Source organism: Eulemur rufifrons, chromosome 6 (genome assembly GCF_041146395.1).
Source record: "Eulemur rufifrons isolate Redbay chromosome 6, OSU_ERuf_1, whole genome shotgun sequence".
NCBI classification, from domain to species: Eukaryota; Metazoa; Chordata; class Mammalia; order Primates; family Lemuridae; genus Eulemur; species Eulemur rufifrons.
Window position 1 is genome coordinate 73505159 of NC_090988.1, and position 24218 is coordinate 73529376.

General features: G+C 35.1%; 3 protein-coding genes across 4 annotated transcripts in view; 1 reads left to right on the forward strand and 2 right to left on the reverse strand.

Annotated features, from left to right (window-relative positions):
* The window catches only part of ANO3 (anoctamin 3), a 355086-nt gene that overhangs the window by 268814 nt on the left and 62054 nt on the right, over positions 1-24218 (forward strand). The window contains exons 14-15 of the mRNA XM_069471200.1: positions 4798-4894; positions 12861-12921. Coding sequence (XP_069327301.1) covers positions 4798-4894; positions 12861-12921 — 158 coding nt within the window. The remainder of the gene's footprint in view (positions 1-4797; positions 4895-12860; positions 12922-24218) is intronic.
* SLC5A12 (solute carrier family 5 member 12) overlaps positions 1-24218 on the reverse strand; it is a 174077-nt gene that overhangs the window by 29287 nt on the left and 120572 nt on the right. The window lies entirely within an intron of this gene.
* MUC15 (mucin 15, cell surface associated) lies at positions 14210-18727 on the reverse strand. 2 transcript variants are annotated; one of them, XM_069469724.1, is made up of 3 exons: positions 18013-18709; positions 16154-16303; positions 14210-14370 (listed from the first exon to the last, which is right to left on the reverse strand). In XM_069469724.1, exons 1-3 carry the CDS (start codon positions 18707-18709, stop codon positions 14210-14212), a joined length of 1008 nt encoding a protein of 335 aa, XP_069325825.1. The 2 variants fall into 2 exon arrangements, with proteins under 2 accessions (XP_069325825.1, XP_069325826.1); XM_069469725.1 differs by lacking the exon at positions 16154-16303 and having other exon boundaries at positions 18013-18727.

The following is a 24218-nucleotide window of genomic DNA, read 5'->3' on the forward strand; positions in this document are numbered from 1 at the left end:
TGGCCTTGCTACTGGGTAATAATCATGACAGATAATGCTAATGTTAGATTCTTCATGGGATTATAAAAATTAATTTCCCTAAATTTTCTTTAAAAATATAATATGCATAGCAATTTTGCCTATAAACAAAAATACTTTCATTGTCCTAGAGTTGAATCCTGTTCAGTAACCAAATTCCTTGATAATTAGCATGAAAACACAGAAACACTTGCTGCTCAGAAACATTTCATGTAGTCACAGATTTATTTCAGGGTTTTGCAAACTCACTACCATTCTGGAAGGCAGCATCTTCCTGAATAAACTTCTTCTTTGGGCATTTCCCATAATCTGTTAAGTCAGTATCCTCTGGAGCTCAGAGGAAAGGTTGTGCTTTAGAGTTATTGTGTCTTAAAAAGAAAAACACTCTTTTAAAATGAATTAACAAATATGAAAAATGATTCTTCAACAATTACTGTAAGTTGGTTCCATGGAGAACATATTAAGAAAGTTTCACCATGTGATATAGACCCCCTCCCACCACTACAAAACTGAAAATGAATAAAAGGGAATGAAAGGAATAGATTTGCTATTCCTATTGATTTATGTACCAGAGCAGTAAATTAGGCTCCCTTTGTATGAGATAAGTGCTCTTTAACCTTTAGTACAGGAATGTTTTAGAAGGCATTGGCAAATTCTTTTCTTCAGTGCTGTATGGTATTATATTACTCCTACTTCTGTCACACTATAATTAAGATCCTGTCAGACTTTCTATTCTAAACCAAGATAAGCAGCACTGAATATCTTGACTTTGGAAATTTGGGGACTGAAATTTTCCATTCAAAGTGTCAGACGTGGTTGAGTTGTAGGTGTTATCCTGGTGGGTGAGAGAAGAGGAGAGCAGACTTTTATTTTGTGTTGATTTATTTTAGTATTATTTTAGTAAGTTCTTTTTTTTTAATGCAGGGGAGCAAAATGTTAAAAAGCTGCAGATGTGGGTCTATTGATTATGTTTCTACAGCTATATCCAACTGAAATAAGGCCATATTTCTTAATTTCCCTGCAATCAATTGTAGGAATATATAACAGTGAACTTTTAGATTACCGTATGTATGCATACATGCATATATTTAGACATCTACATTGGTCTCCCATAGTGAAATGTGATCAGATCTGTGCCTGGAAGATGACATACGAATTTGAAAATGATCAAGTGGGTACATGTGGCCTGGGTTTCAGGACCAGGGCACAGAGCAGATGCCTCAACTTTCTGGTCCATTCTTGCCTCTTTGGCATCAGAATTCACCGAGAAATTTATGTGGTCCTCAGTATTGGCCAGATTTTCAAAAGCTGTTGCTTCTTAAAGGATGTCTCAAGCCCTCTCCGGACACTGTCCTTAGCAATAAGGATTTCTACCATGTATCAGATGTCTGTGATGTGCCGGGTACATTATTGATATCCTTTATATCCCAATTAGATATTGTCCCCATCTAGAGATGAAGAAATTGATCCTCTAAGAGGAAGGTGACTTGGTTAGGGGAATGTATCTAGTAAGTGGTCAGCTAAGTTTCAAACCTATTAATAATGTATCTGTTTTTTTAAAAATATATTACTGTGGTAAGAACGCTTAACATAAGATCTACCCTCTTAACAAATTTTTAGGGGCAAAATACAATCATTTTGACTATAGGTACAATGTTGTACAGTGGGTCTCTGGAACTTATTCAACCTTGTATAACTGAAAGTTTATATCCTTTGAACTCCCTGTCCCTCCCTACTCTCCACCAAAGGCAACTGCAATGGTGCTCTTATGTTTTTTGTGAGTGTGATTATTTTAGATACCTCATATAAGTGGAATCATGCAGCAGTTGTCCTTCTGTGACTGGTTTCTTTCACTTAGTATAATGTCCTCCAGGTTCATTCATGTTGTTGCATACAGCAGGATTTCCTTCTTTTTTAAGGCTGAGTAATATTCTACTGTGCATATGCTACATTTTCTTTATCCATTCATCAGTCAATAGACATTTGGGTTTTTTCCATATCTTATATATTTTTAATAATAAACATAGGAGAACAGATAGTTCTTCAAGATTCTGATTTTATTTCTTTTGGATATATATCTAGATATGGGATTGCTGGATCATGTGGTCATTCTATTTTTAATTTTTTGAGAAACCTCCATACTGTTTACTGTAGCAGTGTACCATTTTAGATTCTCACCGACGGTGTACAATGGTCCCAGTTATTTTCTGTTTTTTTAATGTAATAGCAATCCTAATGTGAGGTAATGTCTATTATAGTTTTGATTTGTATTTTCATGATGATTATATCTGATTCTAAAAGCAATGCTTTATCTGTGCTGCCATACTTATTTTCCATAAACCTATTTTCATACTTTTCTCCAAAAATGTACACCATCAGGCAGATAATTCTTCTTCTATGCTTTGTCATATTAGCTGGATCACAGGAAGCATTAGGACCCTGGAATGAGTGGGTTCCAACATTCACCCTCGAATGGACAAATGTCTCCATACTTTTATTATCTTTAATTGGTAGTAATTATTATTTCTTTGGAATCAGCCCTTTATGTCTATCTAACAATAGATACAAAACAAAAGAAAGCCACAATTCAAGTGTTTTTTAGATTATCAAGCTCTGCAAAATAAATTAATAAATACTCCTGGTGGGCACTCTCCCTCTAGTGGCCAAGTAAACCACTAGAAGAGACTTGTGATTCTCTGAAATTCCTTATTTTAGGCTTAAAAACAATGTTGTTAAAAGTTGTTTAATATTTTTTTATGTTGTGCATCAAAGTAAGCTTTGAGCAACTTATAGAAAATGAATTTAATGATTCTGGCAGTAAAAACAGGACCCAGTCTAATGGCTAGGATTCTAGAGTTGGATGCTTTGGTAAATCTGGGCTTTTGCTTGAAGATTTGGAAGGCGGGAAAGATGATGTAATATAAACCAACTTCAATACCTTTTTCATATGAAATTTCAATCCATTTTTTGGAACACAATGAATTATGATGGCAAGCCCATTTTAACTAAATTTTCTTCAAGAAGTATGTTGGTACTTCATTTCTAAAATTAGTAGTATTGCTAAGAGAAGATATGATCTTCTCTTTCTTTTGGGTTTTTAAAATGTATGTTTTACCTGCTTCCTCCTGCTTGATATAGACATCCTGATTACTAGCAAGATGATGAGTGTGAAAGTGGGAGAAGTATAGTGCATGTATAAGACCCATTCCATCATCATCATTAATAAATTATACTTTGATAGAAAAGTTCCTTTTTTACTATGAAATAAACTTTATTCCTCTCTTAGATATGTTATAGATGATGAGAAGTGGACCTACAATAAGAAGAACCTAATCTCAGGCTCCAGAAGCATCTCTTACTATCTCTGTAACCTTGAGCAAGTCCCTTAAATTGAAGATAGATTTTCTGTCCTTAGTGGAGATATTTACCACTACCTGAAATTGAACTGAAAGCTAAACAACTTAAGGATCATGAACTCCTCTTTGCCCACTGTAAAGGATCATATTACCATATGGAATTATTACTTACTATTGAGTACCACTTTGGCTTGAGAGTATATACATCCTACACTTGAAATACACATGCATTCTTTTTTGCTTCAAAGTGTATAATTTTTTATTTTTATGGATAAATATTAGTTGCATATATTTATGGTGTATATGTGAAATTTTGATACAAGTGTACAATGTGTGATGATCAAATCAAGGTATTTGGGATATCTACCACCTCAAGCATTTATCATTGCTTTGTGTTAGGGACATTCCAATTCCACTCTCCTAGTTATTTAGAATGAACAATGAAAACATAGTACATACACACAATGGAACATAATTCAAGTATATACATTTTTAAAAATGACAAATATTGCAATAAACTGTGAAAATTAAACTTGTATTAACAGTTGCATTTTAAGACCTATATTCTAAAGCCTTTAAATTTCTTTCAACATTTCCAGAGAAGATTTACTTAAAGACAATTTACTCAGGTGATAGTTAAATGGGAAAGAGCCTTGTATGACAGAGAAAGGCACATAACATATTCAAAACTGGTTGTGAAAACTCTGAGTCTTTGAGGCTTTTCAGAAAATGTTATTGATGACCTACTCCTGTCACAAATTCATTTATAATGTATGCTGAGATTTTTTTAAAAGGCAGTGGGCATAAAATTGAAGAGAAAAATGTCATAAAACTACATCCTAATAGAGAATATATTAATATTTGCATAAATAAAAACTATGGTATGTCATCATGACAGTGCGTGTCAAGGTACTGCCAATAAAAAAAGTACAGCTCCTTTAATTTCCAGTGAACACTGCACCAACATTATGTACTGCAATAGGAGTTATAAATTGTGTGATCACTAGACTTGAGAAGTCAAAATCGTCAGGATTGATTCCAACTCATCCACTTCCAAGTCTGTGAACTCGGTTAAAACTCCATTGGTATACCTTACAAGATTATCCTGAGGACCATGAAATCCTGTGTAAAAGTGTCTTTGTAACAAAAAAAAAAAAAAAAATCATCACCAGTATCACACAAGTATAAAATATGGTAAAATGAAAGAGGCAAACAAAAACCTTTGTATCACAAATATCCTAAAGTATTAGCCTGGAGTTACAGTCTGAAGTTCTTCCCTACTTGCCCACCTCGCCCCACCATTTCCATTTCTTTTTTTCCTCTCTGGCTTGCTATTTCCAACAGGGTTTGCTGTAAGAGCTAAGTGACTTCCTAAACACAGAATTTCATGCTTTGACATTTTTTTTTTCTTTGATTTCTCAAGCCAAGAAATTTGTAAAGCCACTGAAGTATTCATGTGCCCTCTCTGTGACAAGAACTGCTCACTGCAGAGACTCAATGACAGCTGTATCTATGCCAAGGTGAGTACAGACCCTCACATTCTCCCCCGAGCTCTACTAAGAAACAGACAGCAAGAAGTCCTCCAGTAAATAGCTTTTTACCAAAATTAAGTGTTCTCAAGAGTTTCAACAATTATTAGTGTCACTGACTACTGAATAAAATGTCAGTCTGCTGCAATTACAAAGAGTATACTTTTATTTGAATATCTTTGCCTTCCTTTGTTTTTATAACTGATCATTGCCAACATAGACATAAACTTCCGTTGTAATGATGTCTATATTCTTTTTAGCAGAGAAACAATTATTTCCATTGCTTATAATTCAATTTTTGTCTTCCAAAAAGATTCATGAAGTTAAAATATTTCTAATTGTACAGAGAAATGAAGTAATATGCCCCAAATTCCCAGATCACTGCCTATTAGAATTAACTGAAGGGTTTTTAAAACTCTTGAAGCCCAAGTCACATTCCAGAGCAATTAAATCTGAATCTTTGGGATTGGGACCTAGGTATCAGTAGATTTTAAAATTTCCCAGGTGATTCCAATGTTCATACAAGTTTAATAAACAGTGAATTTTACAATATTTTTATTTGTAAAACAGTTGTATGGAGGTATAATTAGCATATAATAAAATGTACATATTTGAAATGTATGACTTGATACATTTTATTATATGAATGTACCTTTGAAACCATCACCACTGTCAAGGTAATGACCATATCTTTCACCTCTGAAAGTTTCCTCACACCCTCTTGTAATCCCTGCCTGCCACCTCTCCCTAACTCTAACCCTGTGCTCAAGCAGCCAACTGCTTTGTGTCATCACAGATAAATTTATGTTTCTGGACTCATGTGAATGGAATTATGCAATATATAAATTTTTCTGGCTTCTTTCACATAGCATAAGTATTTTCAGATTCATCCATATTGTAGCATTTATCAATATTCCTCTATATTGCTGAGTATTATTTCATTACATCTATACCAGTTTGTTGATTCATTTACCTATTCATAAAATTTTGGGTTGTTTCAAATTGTTGCCTGTTTTAAGTAGAGTTGCTATTAACATTCATTTACAAGTCTCTATATACATGAATGTTATCATTTCTCTTGGGTAGATACCTAGGAGTAGAATGGCTGGATCATATGATAAGTATATGGTTAATCTTTTAAAAAACTGCCAACTAAAACTTTTTCAAAGTGTTTATACCAGTTTACATGCCCACCAGCAGTGTATGAGAGTTCCAGTTTTCTGTATAGTCACTGAGCCTCAGTATGGTCAGTCTTTTTACATTTTAACTATTCTAATATATGTCTGCACGTATCTCATTATAATTTACTTACTTGAAAATTATTTGATCCTTTCGGGTCTTGCTCTTAAAATATTTGATGTGGGACCACAGCAGTGCTCTATCTAGAGCTAATTTATTCCCACACACACAAAAAAAGATTTTCTATATACCCAAATCACTGTGAATAATGAGGTTTTCCAGTAAGGCTGATGGGAATAGGCACTATTCCTGACTCTATTCCTTTCAAATGGTTCTTTCCTTGACCTCAGGTAGTCCCCTCACATACATACTCACTGTGCACCATCTGAGTTTTCCCTCTCTGCACTCTCAGAGCTCATTTAGGGAAGTAATCTGAGAAAATAAAAATATTACGCTTGTTTGTTTCCCACATCTCAGGGATCATTGCCCCTTGTTGCCTGATGTCCACCATCTTGCAATCTGCTCTTTTATACATTTTGTGCGTTTTTTGGGTTGTTTTTAGCATACAAGTAAAATCAATCACTGTTATTCCATCTTGTCCAGAAGTGGAGGTCTCTATACAATTAATTTTGACAAGGCTGAGTATAAATTCAAAAGCCACTAAATCTCCTTACTATAAGTCCAAATTTTACTGGTTAGTTTCTGAATTATTTATCTTGACTGAAGAACGTGAGAAAAGTCTGTATTGTTTATACTTTAATTTCTGAAATATATTTAGTTTTGAATTCTGTTAAATGTTCCACAAAGATGATAAGGGCTTAGAAATGTGGATATTTTGTTTGGAGGCAGCATTTTTTCATCACTTTTTGTGAGATCCAAGTATATTAGTTATTAGATGTATAGACACATGTCCCTTTCCTAGCCCGGGTATTAATATTTCAAAGACATAGAACAGCCTTAGGGACACCAACAAATCCAGACATGTGTTGCCTCTAGGGGGTGTTTTTCATTGTGCAGTAAATATAACTGTCCTTTTCTCAATAGAAAAAAGTTTGTTTAAGGACAGGTATGATTCAGAAAATATTCACTTAATACCTTTTACAAGGAAAGTTGAAAAGTTAGCTTTTAGAAAATATAAGCTTTATTTCCTTCCATTACCTTATGGAAAGTACAAGAAATAAGATCCTCTAGGATGAAATATTCAATATGTCTTTTACTTGTTTCTCTGGCTAACATAAAAGGTAGCCACTTGTTTTATACCTTAAAAAATCATAATTACTCCTTTTTGTTGGATGGAAATAAACATTCTCTTTTAAGGTCAGTTCATATAGTTAAATATCTAGAAGTTACTCATATGATCACCTAGCCTTATGATCAAGGAACCTTCTACCACACCCCACTTAATGCTGAGTAGAGCAAGAGAGTGTGCTGGGGTGTACTTGTCCACTCAATTCCTTCTGGAATCCATCACCACTTGTGACAAATAATAGGAAGTTAAATGTGCCATATTATATTAAAAAGTATGGATATTTACATGTAATTTTTCCTATTATAATTTCAGGAATGTGTTTGCATGAAAAAAATTTGTCCCATCATATGATAAAATTATATTTAAGTACATTATTATTTCCTTTGATGACTATTTTTATTTTTAATATTTAAAAGTACAGTAATTAAAAATTATTTGCAGTGAAGTAATTTAGTGATATTTGCACACTCATTTAAAGGCACTAACAATAAACTATCAAACCCCATGATGCCAGGATTTCTCATTTAAGGTGAAATAATTAGAAGGTCCTAAGTTTTTTTTTTTATATAATTCCAAAAATTCACTCAACCCTTTAAGTTAGTCTTATTCATAATAGTTACTTTGTATTTTTTGTTAACTTGTTAATAAAATTGTTAACAAATATTTACACAATACCTACTATGAGCCTCACACTGTACACTGATTTGAGGCTACAACAGAAATAGGTTAAAGAAGATGCTTTTTCTTTAAGATACTTCATGGAAGAGCCTATCTAAGCCTATACATCAGAATCACCTAGAACATTTGTTAGAAAGTAGATTCCTGGGCCCCATGTCCTCAAATTCAGAATCAGCTGGTCAAGGATGAGGCCTAGAAATCTTCACATTAACAAGCTACTCAGGTGATTCTGTTTCTAGGACCACATGGGTGGTATTCATTTATTTCCTCAAAAGCAGGGATCAGCAATTGCTCCGGAATGGGGCAGGTTGGGAGTTACTGGGGCTGAGTCCAGGTCACCTGTCTCTGACCTCTTTCCAGCTTGAGACTAAAAAATGACCCAATATGGTGTGGAGGACCTTGGCCCTGGCCAATTTCAACCATGGAGCTCAGATGTGGGTTTCCCAGCATGCCCGTCTGCTCTACTCAGCATTAAGTGGGGTGTGGTAGGGGAAGGTATATCCCGCATCTATCACCTCCTCCCACCCCTTGCAGGCAGGAAAAGGACTCCTAGCACCCAGTGTCCAGGACCTGAAATCTCAGGTGGGATGACAGGTTACTCCTGCAACTCAGGGGGCTGGAGGCAGGGAGGGACCTGCAGATTACAAGAATTGGCACAGACTGATGCTCTAAAAGTGAGGTTGTAGGGGGCCATTTCAAGTCCCTTGCTCTGTTCCCTAACATGGAGACCCTGACCTCAGCACCTAGTGAAAGTTGATCATAGAGCCTTTCTGGACAACACTCAGACCCCAACACTGGCCTTAATTCGTACCCAGACCAGCTCCTACCCATAACCCCAACATGGCCCCTCCCACCCACACACAAGCCCAGAGGTCCTCTGCCTGCAGCAATGCTGGAGAGAAGCCCACCGGCCAGAGTGTCACCTGTCACACTGCTGGGACAACTATTTGGGACTTTCATCTCCACAAGGTGAGAAATTCCACCTTAAATTTAAAAAAAAAAAATTATTGACATCTAATAGAAAAACAACATTTTAGGTGTTTGGGGCAGGACGATGTTAGTGCCCTAATTCTCTTTTGAGGTCTCCCTCCTGCAAACACAGCTCTTTTCTCCAGGTTGGGAAGGAAAGGGGGCTCAGCAGTCTTACCAATGCCATCCCCATTCTGGGTTTTGAGGCTGCTGCCTATAGCTGCTGGGACAAAGCCTGGCCTTAGACAGACAGGTGGGGATGCATCCTAAGACCCAGACTGGTCAGCACAGATTAGCTCTGCCATGCTGTGCTCCAGATGGCCCCATTGAACTACCCCCTCTCGGATAGCCGAGTTTAACCCCCACCCCCTTTTGGGTGAAAGGCAGCTCTGAGAGCCCTAAGCTGAAGACAGCGAGGTGACACCAGAGACCATGGCTGGGGGAATATGGGGTGCCACCTGTTTCTAAGGATGAAGCTCCAAGCAAGGCCAGTAAACAACCTAGTCTTTTATTTGCCAAGCCCAGCTGTGGCCGGCATTGAGGCCCCAGGACTAGGACCATATTTTCAAATGATATATGGCAAATGGACTAATCAAGTTCCCATGTTTGATGTAGCTTATAGCCAGGTCCAGCAAATACAAATGGTTATTCGGGTTTTGCCCTGCCCAAGAGTTAAGGATTGGGGAAATGAGAGAATGTGCTGAACTCCAACCTAAATTCTGACTTTCTGCCCTCCAATCCTCCAGTATTAGCTTGGCTTACATGGTCGAATCTGCCTAGGAGGTGCTTTGTTCTCTTTAGCCTGGAGGAACTCTAATGGGATAAAAGTTTTGAGAGCCTTGTGTTATTCTGAACCTATCAAGCAGTTTTAGAGAAAGATCCAACAGCTAAAGTGGAGGAGACACAGACTTTAAGCTTCCAACCTAATAGGAAATGCATCTCCTTAAACAATACCCACATTTATTGATAGGTAGCCACACTCAGCTCTCCAAGAGAAATCAGATGTCAAAGATAATGGAGAATTTGTGCCTAAACACAGCTTTGCTGTGTTCACTTTTCTCACTTTGCTTCCCTCTTCATATATTACGTCTATTCACATCAACAATGTTGAATAAAATGTTTGTCCATAGGTCCCCTTTTCATAAAGACAAGCTAGTTTTCTAATGCAATTATTCATTGCAAATATACATATTATAATAATATGTTTAGATAGGGCAAGCTTCTTTTTGCTTTTAGGAAAGGCTGGTATGCTGACTGGGGAATTTTCTTAAGATTTCATCTGGAGTTTATAGCAAGTATTGTCCTGTCAGACAGAAGGCCACTTCCCAATTGATTCTCCTGCCAATCACCCGTGATCTAACCTTGAACAATCCACACAGTATGCTTGACTTTTCCTTCCCTGTCTCCCCGATTTTCATTCACCTGCTCTTATATCAGCACCTTAATGAATCTCCTAGCACCTCAAACCATAACCCCAGACTTCTTCTAATTGCTCTTCTTGTCTCCGTGATCTCCCACATCATAATACATCCTTTATGTGATAGGTTGGTAAATCTAACACAATAATTTTAAACTGTTAAACTCATCCTTAGGGCAAGTTCTGAAATCTTCCCTCTCTTACTAGCTTTATCTCCCGTAACATATATGTAATCCCACCTTACATGAATATTACATGTATACTCACTATATCTCATGGATGTGTTTCTAAAAATGTTTAAATTCATTGAGTTAAAAAATACCTAAAAGATTTGTAAGCAAATTTAGAAAAAAAAATAAGAAGAACTTTAAGGGAAAATATTGTATAAACTGTGACAAATCATGTCCAGGCAACACAATTATTGTTAAGTATGGCTTTACATTTGCCATTTTTCTAAAAGCATGGTTATTTCTGGAGCAGGGGAAAGCCGTTATTTCTTGGTGACCTTTAAGTCTCTATGTGTAAAGTCTATGTTCTGACACTCTAAGAGGCTGTTTCCTGTACAAAGTCTGTTTATAAAGGAAAACAGACAGCTGTTCAGCCGCTCAGCAGCCTTAGGTGTCTCTGTGGGATGCCTTTGGAAACAAAGAAGCTGGATTCCCCTGCTGGGTGTAATTTTATGAGCTCTGTAGGAGAATGTCTTTATGATCTTTTTCTCTAGTGTACATAATGTATACCGATGATTGTTCTGAAAACCAATTCTTACAATATATTTAAAAATCTAAGCCTTAACAATCGTAGACTTTTAGAGCCATGTAGGATATTTGCACCTATCCACAAACCTTCAAAAGAGGCCCATCTTTTTATATTTTTAATAATGCTACATTATGAGAAAATACATCCTATGATTACCTGTTTTTACATATTGTTTTGCAGTGTGTTCCAGATGTTACAATTAAAGTACATATTAGTTTTGTTTTAACAAGCCCACCAAGCACCATCTAGACTTCAGATTGAGCAAGGAAGACACCATTCTATTCCAACTTCCCTTATAATAATGTTCTTTCATCCATAATTGGCCTCACCCTCCCGTGAGGAAAATGCCCCTATTTTCTCTATGGTTTCTATGAGATTTGTGTACCAGCCAAACACTTAGTGACCTGGCCGTAATAATTGAATTTCCCTCACTAACTTACAAATATAGTAAGGGTATGTGAATGAAGACAAAGAAAGGTAAATTGAATTTATACTTTATTAAAATCAAACAATCATTGTGGCCTTGAAAATTGTATTCAATAACATCATACAAATTATACATGGTTCTTTATCAAGCTTCAGTCACTATCTGATTAAAAAACACTTGGCCTGTGTTATATATGTCCACTGACTGCTGAAACTTTTTAAATAAAATGGGATTCATTTTATCTTATAACTACTAGTGGATGCTAGTACATTTTAAAATACACAACAGAGTAAGGATAGCACTGTGACGTCTTCCCATTGGAAGTACTGGCTCACTGGCAAAATTCTGCATTTTCTAACTTCCCCACTCCTGGAAGTTAAGCTAATTTCTTATAATTCATATTGTAGTTTGACTATGTGTGACCCACAAAAACTTTTGTTAGCGGCCTCCAAATGGAGGTTTTTCCAGGCTCTTGGTGATCCTCAGGAGAAAAGAATTTCAGGACATGCCACATAAGACAAGCAAGAGCGAGAGCTTCTTTTATCGAAAGCAAAAGTACATGAGAGAGAGAGAGAGAAAGTAAGAGACCAGGCTCAAAAAGAGCAGCTACACCAAGAGGTGGTTTCTGGTCTTTTGAAGTCTTGCTAATGGAGGGGAGGAATATTCAAGGATAAGGTATTGGCTTTTACTAAGAATTTGGGTCATAATTCCTAGGATTGGGTCCCCTCCCATTTTCATACTTTATATGGTTGTCTCAGAACTGTCAAGGTGATTTCAAAGGCAGAGAAATTTTGAAACCACAATGTAAATAATATTATAATTAGCCAAAGTTCGTGTAAAGTGGCAGAGATGGCTGACAAGCCAATTGAAGCTGGTTGGTGCTGACAGTTATCAACCCCACTTAGCTTCTGCTTGAGGGCTGTTTACTTCAACATCTGCACCCAATCTGCAAGCCCCTGCATCCAGGTCTCAGCTATGTCTCCTAGACTACGCTAACATTTCCACAGGGTGGTAGAACCATTTCTAAGCAGACATGAAGGTGAAGTAAAAGGGAATCAAATGGAAGAGAAAAGAGAAAAAATGTTTCTTCGCCTCTCTCCATGAGAAAATCACACAAAATAGTTGCAGGACCCATGAAAGGATCTCATATACTGTATTTATGAACTATAAAATAATGTGTTTCCATTTAGAAAAAAAATCGAAAGTACCTAAATACAAACAGTGATCACTGGATTATTATAATCAGTAGTATGACTAATATTTTTGTTTGTTTTCTGTTAAGGTAACATATTTGTTTGATAATGGAGGGACAGTCTTCTTTGCTATTTTTATGGCAATATGGGGTAAGTATGTTCTTTCATTACTTACTTTCTTGCCCTTATTTTCTAAAGCTATTGCTGTGTTTCTTTACACACACAAACCCCATGTATCAATTCAACAATAAAGTCTCTAGGTTGATACTCACTTTGCTTGCCCTCTTATACATTCACTGCTTCTTTGGTAACTTAACTCTTGATCTCACCCTCAGAGCCCTAAAGAGTAGACCTTCCTCCACTAAAGGAGCATATTTTTCCTGTGAAAGGCAGGTGGTAATTAAAACCAAACTGAAACATACTAGAATTCAGATTAACTTCTTGTAATATTATTCATGAAAATGATGCTCAGAAGATTTTTAATGTTTCCATTCACTTTTTTAGCCTTATGCTTTATACATTTTGAGATGCAGAATCTATTTTATGCATTGTTGAGCAATAATGTCTAACATACAATAAATCCTGTTTCTATCTAACAATTTAAAACTGTACAAATGATATACAGGTATATTTTTTGGCTTTTTTCACCATGTTTCTCATTGAGTTTTTAAGGCACCCAATTAATTGAAGCCTAAAGTATATTCAGACACATTGGAATTCCTCAACCTTCAAAGACTTTTAGAGAAGCAATTACTATCCTTATTGGGGTCAGCTTTCCTACCATGGCCCTGTTGAATAAAGTCCTTGTCAACTTGGCAACTCAAGGGGCTGATCATGTATGTGCTGATCCAGAAAATTATAATGTACTAGAATATAGGTCTCTCATTCCTGTTGCCTTAATTTCCCAGGCAGAAACTCTGGGTTATATCTACTCTTTCTAGCTTTAAGTCAAAGATTTTTTTAAAAAAATAAACTTTTCAATTTTCCTTCAAGAAAATGTTAATATTGATTTATGGCACCAGGACTGCAGGTGTAGGAGTGAAGAGTCAACTCCATTAGTTTCTGTCAAAAAATAAATAATAAAATATAGCTTGAGGTTATTTTTATAGAAGGATTTTTATTATTAAATTATCAGGCATGATGTAATCTTTAAGTTTTACCTATTTCCATAAACATTTCCTACTAAGAAAAAATTAACTAAAATACAAATTAAGGTTATGTAATAAATGCTTCAGCACAGCCACAAATTGTAAGAAAGGAAACCTTTTCAATGATTTATCCTCTCCGTGTTTCTGCTACTAGTCTCACACTTTTAAAATTCTCCTTGGCGCAATCCACTTGACAGTGATCTTGTGTAACCTTTTGGGAGATGAGTTTGTTAAAAGTCCAGAATGTAGAGGAACACTTGCTGCTGCCTGAAGCCCTTTTCCTCTTTGTTTTATACGGAAGAACGAAGTGGAGGTATATCACCCATTGGAATGCTATCATGTGCGTTTTCTCGGCCTTCTGGCATGGACGAATCATTCCCAGTTGGGTTGTAGTAGCTAGAATTTCCAAAACTCACATCATAAGGTTCTGGTGCATTGTCTAATCGCAGAACTAAAAAAGGAACAAAACAAACAAAGTTGTTTCATAGTGACAATCTGAAACATGCACACTCAGGCATCTACCAGATTCTGGGAATTGTTCTAGATGTAAGTAGGTATATGTTTTATATGGCCTTCTCAGATTTTAGTTTTAAAGCTATATTTCTTTCTAAGACTAAGAGAACAGTTTTACTTCCAAAATTTTATTGTTAGAGGACCTAAAATAAGCTAGAGAAGAGATTACAACAAAATTGTATCAATACATTGTATAAAGAAATACAGACATATGCTTCATTGACCTTTGAATCTTGTGATTTCAGAGCCTTGTCAACATATTTTTTAACTTCTGGTTTAAACAATAACTTTTTTAAAATTAGGTCATTCATTTTTAAAACAATTTCATTATTTTATCAAGTATCTCACTATATTTATGGTCAAGCCATTTAAGGTAGAGAAGAAAGAAAACTATTATGGAAACTTATGTTTCCTTCTGATAGATCCAAGCTATTATGTACTTGCGGGTTCATTTTATTAATGATGCAGGAGAATTTTTTTTCTTTTTAAACAATCAGTCAAATATTTCCTTATTCACCTTGAATTTATTTTCAAAGGAAAACTGGAGACGTACTAGGTATCTTGAAGTACTACAAACAGTGACTAATTACTAATTAAATTAGTATCTAACTATTCACTTAGTATCATCATATGCTTACCTACCTATTTCTTAAGCCATCTGTTTACAAACTGGGCTCCCAGGAATCTTAGGTCTTTAGAACAGGTATCTCAAAGCTTAGATCATATTAAATTTGATAGATTGAGTTTTTGCATAGGATTACATGTAAAGACAAGGATATTAGGTTAAAAAAGTGTGGAAACCACTGTTGTTAGAAATTCTATCTTTTAATTTTGAGGAGTGTTACTTTTTGTTTTATATGGATTACTAGAAACCCATGAACAGAATTCAGTTAAATTTACAATTAATGAATTTGGTTCTGAATATGAGAAATGTATCAGTCATGAACTGAACTCATCAAAACTCATTAAGACTTCATTGATGAAACCCACCAGAAACATTTAACTATTTGATACAGTGACAAAAGTTTTCTGTACAAACCAGAAAACATTTTTTTCCTGAAGTATAAAAATAGATAAGTATCTAAATTTTTTGTTTCTGTTCTAGTTGGTATAATATTATTAAAGATCAAATTCCCTACTTTATTTTTAGCAGATATAGTTCTCATTCATAGATATTATGGTTGGCCTTTTCAAGTGGAAAATTCCTGAATTAAGGTATATTTTGACTTTGTGTATACAAATAAGCAAATTTGAGATATTTTAACTCATTTAGATGATTAACAGAAGCCTACTGTATCTGAGTAAACTTTAGAAGAGCTCCAAGTTAGAATACGTCTTTGTTCAAACTGAAGCTACTTAGAGATCTAATAATGGCAAAGAATAGCTTTGCAGTCACTTGCCAACAACACTGGCCATGATTTTTCTTAATATTCTACCATTATCTTGCAATTTTATACATATGTTTTAAATTCTGGGATTATTATTTAAAACCATTTTTGATGGAATGAGCAACAGTTCCAAATGGGTTTTAAATTTCACTCACAGGTCTATAATTATTTTGGTTTTATTCTTGGAGAAACGGAAGGTGAATCAGACTAAATCCTTAGTTTTTTTCTGTCATATGAATTCCTGAGTCCCTTGTAGGCAATGCGGTGGACACTGGCATTCTCACTTAATTAAAACCACTGTGCCCAGATAAAGTCATGAAATTTCCTCTTTACCTGGTTCGTTTCTGTCATCATAAAGTCGCCGATGGGAAAATGAATCCGTTTTCCTTTTTCCACACAACAAGTAGCCAACAAGTGTAAGCAAGGAAGCACCCAAAATAGCACCTAAAATGGCCCCAAATACCACTCCTGTATTTCTATTCTCTAGAGGACAAAAAAAAAAAAAAAAAAAATTACAGAGAATAAATAGAAAATAATTACACAAAGAACAGAACTAATATGCATGTGGACTTTATATATACCAAAGAATGTTTAATAATCTTTTTTAAAATTGGATAATGGTGAGAGACTGTGTTTGAGAGTGTGTTTGTATAAAGTACCATTTGGGATATGTTGGCAAAATACGAAGCCACATTTCTTACATTGATATACTCTTAAAATCTGAGCTTTATAACTGTGTCCCATTACCTATGAACAGCCATAGTACTGAAATGCCATGTGTTTACTCTATTGAGACCTAATTTCAGTGTTGAATGCTGTATTAAGTTTTTCATAAACTCTGAATATAATGAACTTTAATGATGAAATGAACTTTGAGCTCATTTCTATAAATTCAAAGGTATAAAGCTAATAGGAGTGAGTAATAGGAAATGAATCCACAAAACCCCAAGTAAAAAGGCACTATAAAGAAAAAGCAGTCTAATACAGGTTATTTCCAAATACAACAGAGAGACCAAGGCAAAATGTTTGCAATGCCTTGCATATCAAAAATAGCTGTGTAGGTCTGAGTTTAAGGCAGTCCAAAATTTCACTTTATCATCATTTTTACTGAGTGCCTTATTTGAACACTATGTTACCAATAAACTCTTTAATACTCACTGAACTCAAATGTAGTGTATTTTCTTTTCAATATTTTCCTTTTTGAGAAGCACATTAATTAGATAGGCAAGGGGTCATATAGAGAGGCAAAGTTAACTAATTTGTGTTTAGATAAAAGAACAACGGTAGGAGTAAGTACTCAGTATTCTTAATATGTATACTAGGTTTAAATAGACAAAAGTAATATTTTTTAAAAGTCTTTCTAATGGAATACCAGAGCTTGTATCAATGAGAGGATGTGTTAAAATCATAGCTAAAATGAAAATATATGTACTTATGCAATATATTGGTTGCAGTGCTATCATGAGCCTAGGTTTTAGGATTTATAACTTTTTCTATATACTGGAAATAACTTTCAAATAGGAATTTGTATTATGATTTGGTTTTTACATCATTAATATAATCTCTAAGTAAGTTGCACTGGAAGTCAGTGAGTTCATGGAGGGGAAACAAACAGTATTTTTAAAAAAATTTAAAGGCAAAAAAACACAGACCTGAAAAATAAAATATGATAAATGAATTATTAAATCTTAGATTTTTTTTTCCATCTTATGGCTTAAAGCTTGACATAATCCCTAAGTGAAATGTAAAAATGTCCACATAATAAATTTTTTGTGATCTGTGTCAGGTAATTTATAAATTCATTCATTTTGTTCAATTTTTCAACACTCATACATGTATTTTTAAAGTTCAGTTGTATAGTATTCCTATAACCATGTGAAATTCCAGGAAGTCTTTTTTAAGATTCAGTGAAAATTGTTACCCACTATCTCACCCCTGCCTCGGAGTCTCCACCTTTTCTCATCCCAGCCTGCTTCACATCTTGTTCCGTTGTCTCCTTACGCTCTCATGAAGTAATGCTAGCATCTGTTCATGCAAGCCCTAAAACTACTTCACTGTTTCCAGTGAATATAATGGTATGCCCCAAAAGTGAGAGAAATACCCGTGCTGTGGCATTCTCCTCTATTTTTCTAGCATGACTTATTTGGTGATTCCATCCACACAAAAAGAAAGTTAAATTCACTTATATTTACCTTTTTGGGGATCTGACGTATTTGGGAAGAGTTTTGAATTATTGGTGAATTTTAAGGTGGGCTGTACAGTTGTGTTTTCTGGATAGGGGGTAAACCCTGTGAAGCTGTCATCGTTTGTGGTATGCAATCCAGTTTGTTCTGTTATCAAGGGGGTCGCAGACTTGGTAGTTGTTTCTGAATGGAGGATGCCAGCTGTACTGGAACTGTTGTCAGGAGTTTTCGTGTTATCACTGGCCAAAGACCAAGTGAACTTTTCTGAAGACACAGCAGGTGTAGCGTTGGGATGTGCTGAGACCGGCAAAGGATTTTTATTTACTATAGATGTGTTGTGAGGCAATTTAGAAACAAAGCTATGAATCAAGGGAGGGGTTATAGAAAACATGGATGTGGGTCTTGGACTCCCAGTAGAGTTCTCTGTTGACAAGTTACTGGAGAAATCTGTCATTCCATGGACTTTGTTCAATAGGTCCAAACGTGGGGGATGACTTGTGTTGGGATTCGAGGTGTTTCTATTTTCATTATTATTTGAATTTAAATTTGCTTCACTCTCCAAAGAAGTAGGTTTATTTCCCATTGTTTTCAAATCTTCTGTAATGCTCTGTGTTGTGTTTATTTCTGAATTTTCTTTCCCGTGGCTCCCAAATAGTAGTGAACTAAACAACGTTGAAATCAACAGAATCCTGGCCAAGGTCAACATTGTAGGTTTCTTTGGTATTGGTCTTATTAAATGGGCTCTGAAAGAAAATAATCATTTATTTAAATTACTAAATAAAGTATTCTAATTTTTAATGGATCTATATTTTTTAAAGTGATAAAAATCAAAAGACAATGTTGGGACAATATACTTGTTAGTCCAAAAAAATGTTTATCTTGGATATGTACTTAAACTAGTATCACTGAGTTTTATTTTCTGTGTATTTCTTTCTTCCTTCCTTCTAGGGAAATCCCCTGCAAAGATTTTGTCAAGCCAGGCTACTATTTCAAAGATCACTTAGCTTGGAACAAGCTGAAATATATATATATATATATATATACACACACACACACACACACACACACACATATATATGTTAAAATTCTAAAAATATTGTAAAGACAGGACATGAAGAGCTGCCTGATTTCTTCAGTCTATTTAAGAAAACATGTCCTTTATAAAAATGTAATTTGAAATATTTATTATGAAAGTGATATTACTGATTATATACTAAATGTACCATATATCAGCTTATTAAAGTAAGTCAGGAATTCCCTTGAATTCATTTCATTAGTATTTAGTTTGAGTTATTTGAATTTGAAATTAGCATACCTTTTTTCACAATACTTTTCACTTCATGATATCCTTCTACTCGATCCCCAGTTGGAGAGAATTAGAAGACCTTTAGATTTTACATTATCCTACTGCCTTATTTTATAAATGAAGAATATGGTTGGAAGCAGGGAAAACATCACCTAGCTAGATAATGGCAGAGCTTGGGTACGAGCCCATGGTCCTGATATCCAATCCAGGCAAACTATCTTGCCTGTTAAATGTGAAAGTGCTACAATTCATAAATAAGATGATATAGGAAAAGTTTTTGGAATCAGGTTTATATTAAAATTCCAGCCTCTGAAAAATAATCATCATAATAAACACTTGCTTTATCATCATTATAATAACTAATGCTTTATCATCATTATAATAACCAAACTGCACAGTGTTGTTCTGAAGACTAAATGAGATGACTTAGGTAGAAGCACTCTGAACAATATCTGGCCTAAATTAAGCACTTAATAGATGTTAACCTCCATTTATTACTCAAATATAATAATATCTTTGTAGTATCTTACAGGTTATAAAGTTTACAATATCATTTCACTTGATCCTCACAAGAATCCCTGAGACAAAAAGAATAGCTTGAATTGTACCCATTTTGCAGATGAAACTGAAGCTCAGAATGACTAGTAAAGGAAACTAGTAAATGAAAAAGGTAATATTCAAAGTAAAGTCTACTGACTCCAATTTAATTAGGGGCTAAAATTTAAAGTGCTTTTAACAAAAATTTATTATTTTTTAAAATTAAACTATTCCTCCTCAAGCAATAAACTTTAAGTACTGATTTCGTGTTCTTTGTACTAGGGTCTTGTTTTTCACTAAAAGCCTCCAGGCTGATTGAGCTAGGAAAAAGGAGGAGGTGCAACTGCTGTTATTCAGGTTACTGCCTACCATTGCTCAAGAGCTCTCCTTGAAATTTGTAAAAATGTTTTCAACCTTGCTGATTTTTCCTTAAGATCTGAGGAGCCTCTCAATACTCCCACTGATTATCTTTTGGTTTGAAATGCTCCCCCTTTTACATACAATTTCCTACATAGTGGTACAACTTAAATCTATAATTACATCCTGATATTTTTCTTCCAAAGCATTTAGCAAGCAGTCAATACCTGTGGATTCCTAAGGTTTTAGAGATATAATATCTTCCATGCCCATGCTTTTTGTTTAAGAAAAGTCTACTTAAAAAGAAAAGCAGGCAGACATACAAGAACATTTATAGTGGCATTATTTATAAGAGTCTCAAACCTAAATGTCTGTTATTAACAGATTGGATAATAATTTGGGGTATACTCAGCAAAAATTAACAAACTAGAGCTACACGCAACATAGATGATTATTACAAACATAATGCAGAGCTTTGCCAGTTGCATTATGTGATTTCACATTTATAAAGGTCAAATATAGTCAAAAATCTATAATGTTAGAAGTCAGGAAAGTGCTTACTTGGGAAAAGGAAGGAAGAACAGTATTGATTGGCTGCGACATGGAAGGTCTTTGTGTGCTGGTGATACTCTGTCTCTTGACCTGACTGTGATTACATAGGGTTTGTATTTGTGATCATTCTGCTTATTTATATTTCATTCACTTTTCTGTGATAACCAAGAAAATTGGTTTAGGTCCTAAAAATGCTTAATGTGATTGGAAAATATATTACTATTATGCATTTGTTATATCAGCTGCTTTACACATTTTCCATTTAATTCAGTTCTTACCAAAAACAATCAACCAATGAGGAAGGATTCATGAATTCCACTTTACAGATGATTAAGTCGGGCATAAAGAATGTAAATAACGTGTCCAAGGACAAATAGCTAGTGACTGAGAGAAAGGGTTGGGATTCAAACCTTGGCATGTCTGAGTTAAAACTAGTGTGAGTACTTATCTTTCTAACAGATGTTGCAAAGGAGTATAGAATTTGATACTCAGTTGCTTTCTAGAAATTCTTCCCAGCATCATTTTTGTTAGCATGGCCTCTCCACATTTAATTATTTTTTACCAGAGCAGTTTATCATCCCATTTTTTAAAAACACTGGAAATATGGGGCCTGCTATCTTCAAAGTACCTGTCAGAAACACTAGCCATACTTTTTCCCTAATTTAAGAAAATCCTGACAACTGTCTCAACTGTTTCTAGATGTACACCATTATCATGTAGCTTACAGATTAGCATTTAGCAAAACACGAGTCATGATCCCCAGAACCTACAGTTCACCAACACTTCATTAAATTTATGTCTCACCTAGCACATTTAAAATACAATTCAGTTTAGCTTAAAAATAGTTGTGCATACCTATTCAGAAACATCTTTGTCTTGTGAACTCTGTAAAGTTCATAGCAAATCTAAGTCTTTTTCATTATCTACTGCTAGTGATCTGATTTTGTGAATTATACTTGGCCACTCTTTTTAACATTATTATGCCGTTTGATTTGCTTTTTCTATACCTAAATGTTTTGCTTATTTTCTCTAATAAAGTGGTCACCAGAAAGGGAAAAGGCCCTTAGCTGTTCTTCTAGTTTTCTAATGTGGCATTGAGCTTTCATTCCCCCCTGTAACGAGAATCTACATATCATGAGTCAATAAAGTGAGTTCTGCTGTTTCTGTTTCACCTTGCCTGTAACATTGAACCACCAAGGGGATCTCTCGTTCCTTCACCCAGCTTTTGACTGTAACTTGAAAAGCTAGGATATCAACACCCCAAAGAGCCAAGCATTCTGTTACTGCCCAGAATTTATCTCCTGGGAAAAGGAGAGAAAGGAAAGAGAGGGATAAGACAGTATGATGTGGATATGATTTACAGTTCATTCAGAAATTAATACAGCTGCAGATAAGGCTTTTGTGAAGGTTGATTTATTCCTGTTGTCCCCACATTGCAGTGGGTATTGGGGGACAACTTCGCCTCTGCCCCTGGCTTCTGAGAGAACCAGGTTCACCTCTTACATCTTAAAGGCATAGAAGCAGCCAAGAATTGAAGCCATCAGCTATTCAGAACTCCAGCCCTGAAATTTTGCTGGAGCAAGGACCAGGTGATTTGGGTTAAATTTGACCCCATCCTGAACTGAACAAAGCACATCGTAAGCAATAAAAGCTAGTGGAGGTGACACAGAAACTCTAGAGGGAAACAAATGAAATCTAATTTTTTTTTTCTTTTTATGATTTCCTTTAAGTCTCTCTCCATCTCCTGAGTTATATACTTAAATATTCAAACTATGTTATATACTTGTTATATAAAGCTGAAGTTATGCTGGATTCTGAATGGCATGCTTGAGAGTGCCCAAATTCATCTGTCAGCCAGGTAGGTGGACAGTGGAGGCAGAGAGAAGGTGGGATGAAAGAAAAGTAGAAATGTAGAGAGAGAGAAATCAGAAGAACCAAATAGGATCATTCCTCCTCCTGATCTTCATCTATTTTTGCCCCTGGGTAGTAGCTCCCAAGAGGAATTTTTAAGGTGTAACATAGAAACAGGGCTAAGATCATCACAGATTTGAAAAGCTTCTAAGAGAATTACTATAAAGCAAACAGAAAAAGCAAGCAGATTTCCAGCTATTTTGTGATACTTTAAATACAGATTCTAAAATTTCTTGTATATATTGAAATAGTTTTATTGTTTCTAGTCTTGAACAACTTTCAAAATATACCTTTAGAGTGAGTTTCACTATTTTTAAACAATTCCTCTACACAAGGAGAATTAACACTGTTTTCCTCTTTCTTTAGTGTTGGCGCTGGAAGGTGGTTTCGCATTACTACTTTTGTATAGAGGTCTGCAGAGGGTGATGAGAGGAGAAAGAAAGCAAAACAAAACAAAACAAAAAAATTCTCAACTTCTGGCCAGTAAAGGAAGCAAATCCACACTCACCGTGCACAATTTTGCTTCCTCTTAAATGTATAAAGTCATTATTCTGCCCAGCCTCCTGTTGAAACTGAGTCATACCATTTTATACCAAGCTTTGGAAATAAAGAGATGCCCCAGTTTGTGTCAGGGAACCAACCCATGCAAAGACAAAGAAATGCTAGTCATTCTAAACTCCATCAAAATCAGAAATTTTAAGTAAAAACATCCACTCAAGTACACTGAGGGAATAATATAAAAGCATGCTGCTATAGTGAAATAACTAATGACTATCCATTGAGCTACCTTTTTTTCCCAGTTACTTTTGATCATTTCTTGTTACAGATCTTAGGCTACAAATTAAGATGGGTGGGTTTTGTCTTTGTCATAGGAAATTCAGTCTGCCATGTAGCTAATGTCCCAGGCAGAATTTGAGTGTTATTCTGAGTGGGCTTTCCAATCATGGACGGTATATTTTGCTTTCCCTAAATGAAAGAGCTACAGTTAATAATGACTTAAGAAATTCTGCTTCTAAAAAAATCCCTCTTTCATAAGAGGGGTTTGGAAGGGTGAAAAGACAGAAATAGGATCGTGCTTGAGGACCTAAGGCCTATCTTTTCACTTTTCAGTTAAAAAAAAAAAAAGAAAAAAGAAAAGCATGGCATTCCTTCAGGAAAAAAACAATTTCAAAAGTTTATAAACATTCTCCTAATTAAAAGACAGGTATGCATTAATCTGGGAAAAACATCCAGTGTGTCATGCTACCTGCTAACTAGGGAGCTCTCATTCATAAACGTCAGTACTTAAAAAATTATCTGGATGCGTGTCAAGCTTAGAAAAAAAAGAATGTGTCTCCAAATAAATGTTTTAAATTCAAATTTCCAAGCACAAGGTTTTCAGCCTTCTATTACACTTCACAGTCTGTAGGAGCAGCCTGCATGGATCAAATAGAAAGTAAATGGGAAATAAGCATCCCTTTAATAAAAGGAGTCTTACATAGCCACAAAATGAAAATAATTTTAAGAAACTTTATCCATATCTTCATTCCATGGGATGTCTTCTGTAGTAAAT

Excerpts from the sequence above, each read along its gene's own strand:
- MUC15 (XM_069469724.1), bottom strand. The coding sequence starts at position 18,709 with ATGTTGACCTTGGCCAGGATTCTGTTGATTTCAACGTTGTTTAGTTCA. Across the intron at positions 16,304-18,012 it reads TACGTCAGATCCCCAAAAAG|AGAATAGAAATACAGGAGTG; the intron begins GTAAATATAAGT and ends TTTGTCCTCTAG. Across the intron at positions 14,371-16,153 it reads TGATGACAGAAACGAACCAG|TTCTGCGATTAGACAATGCA; the intron begins GTAAAGAGGAAA and ends TTCCTTTTTTAG.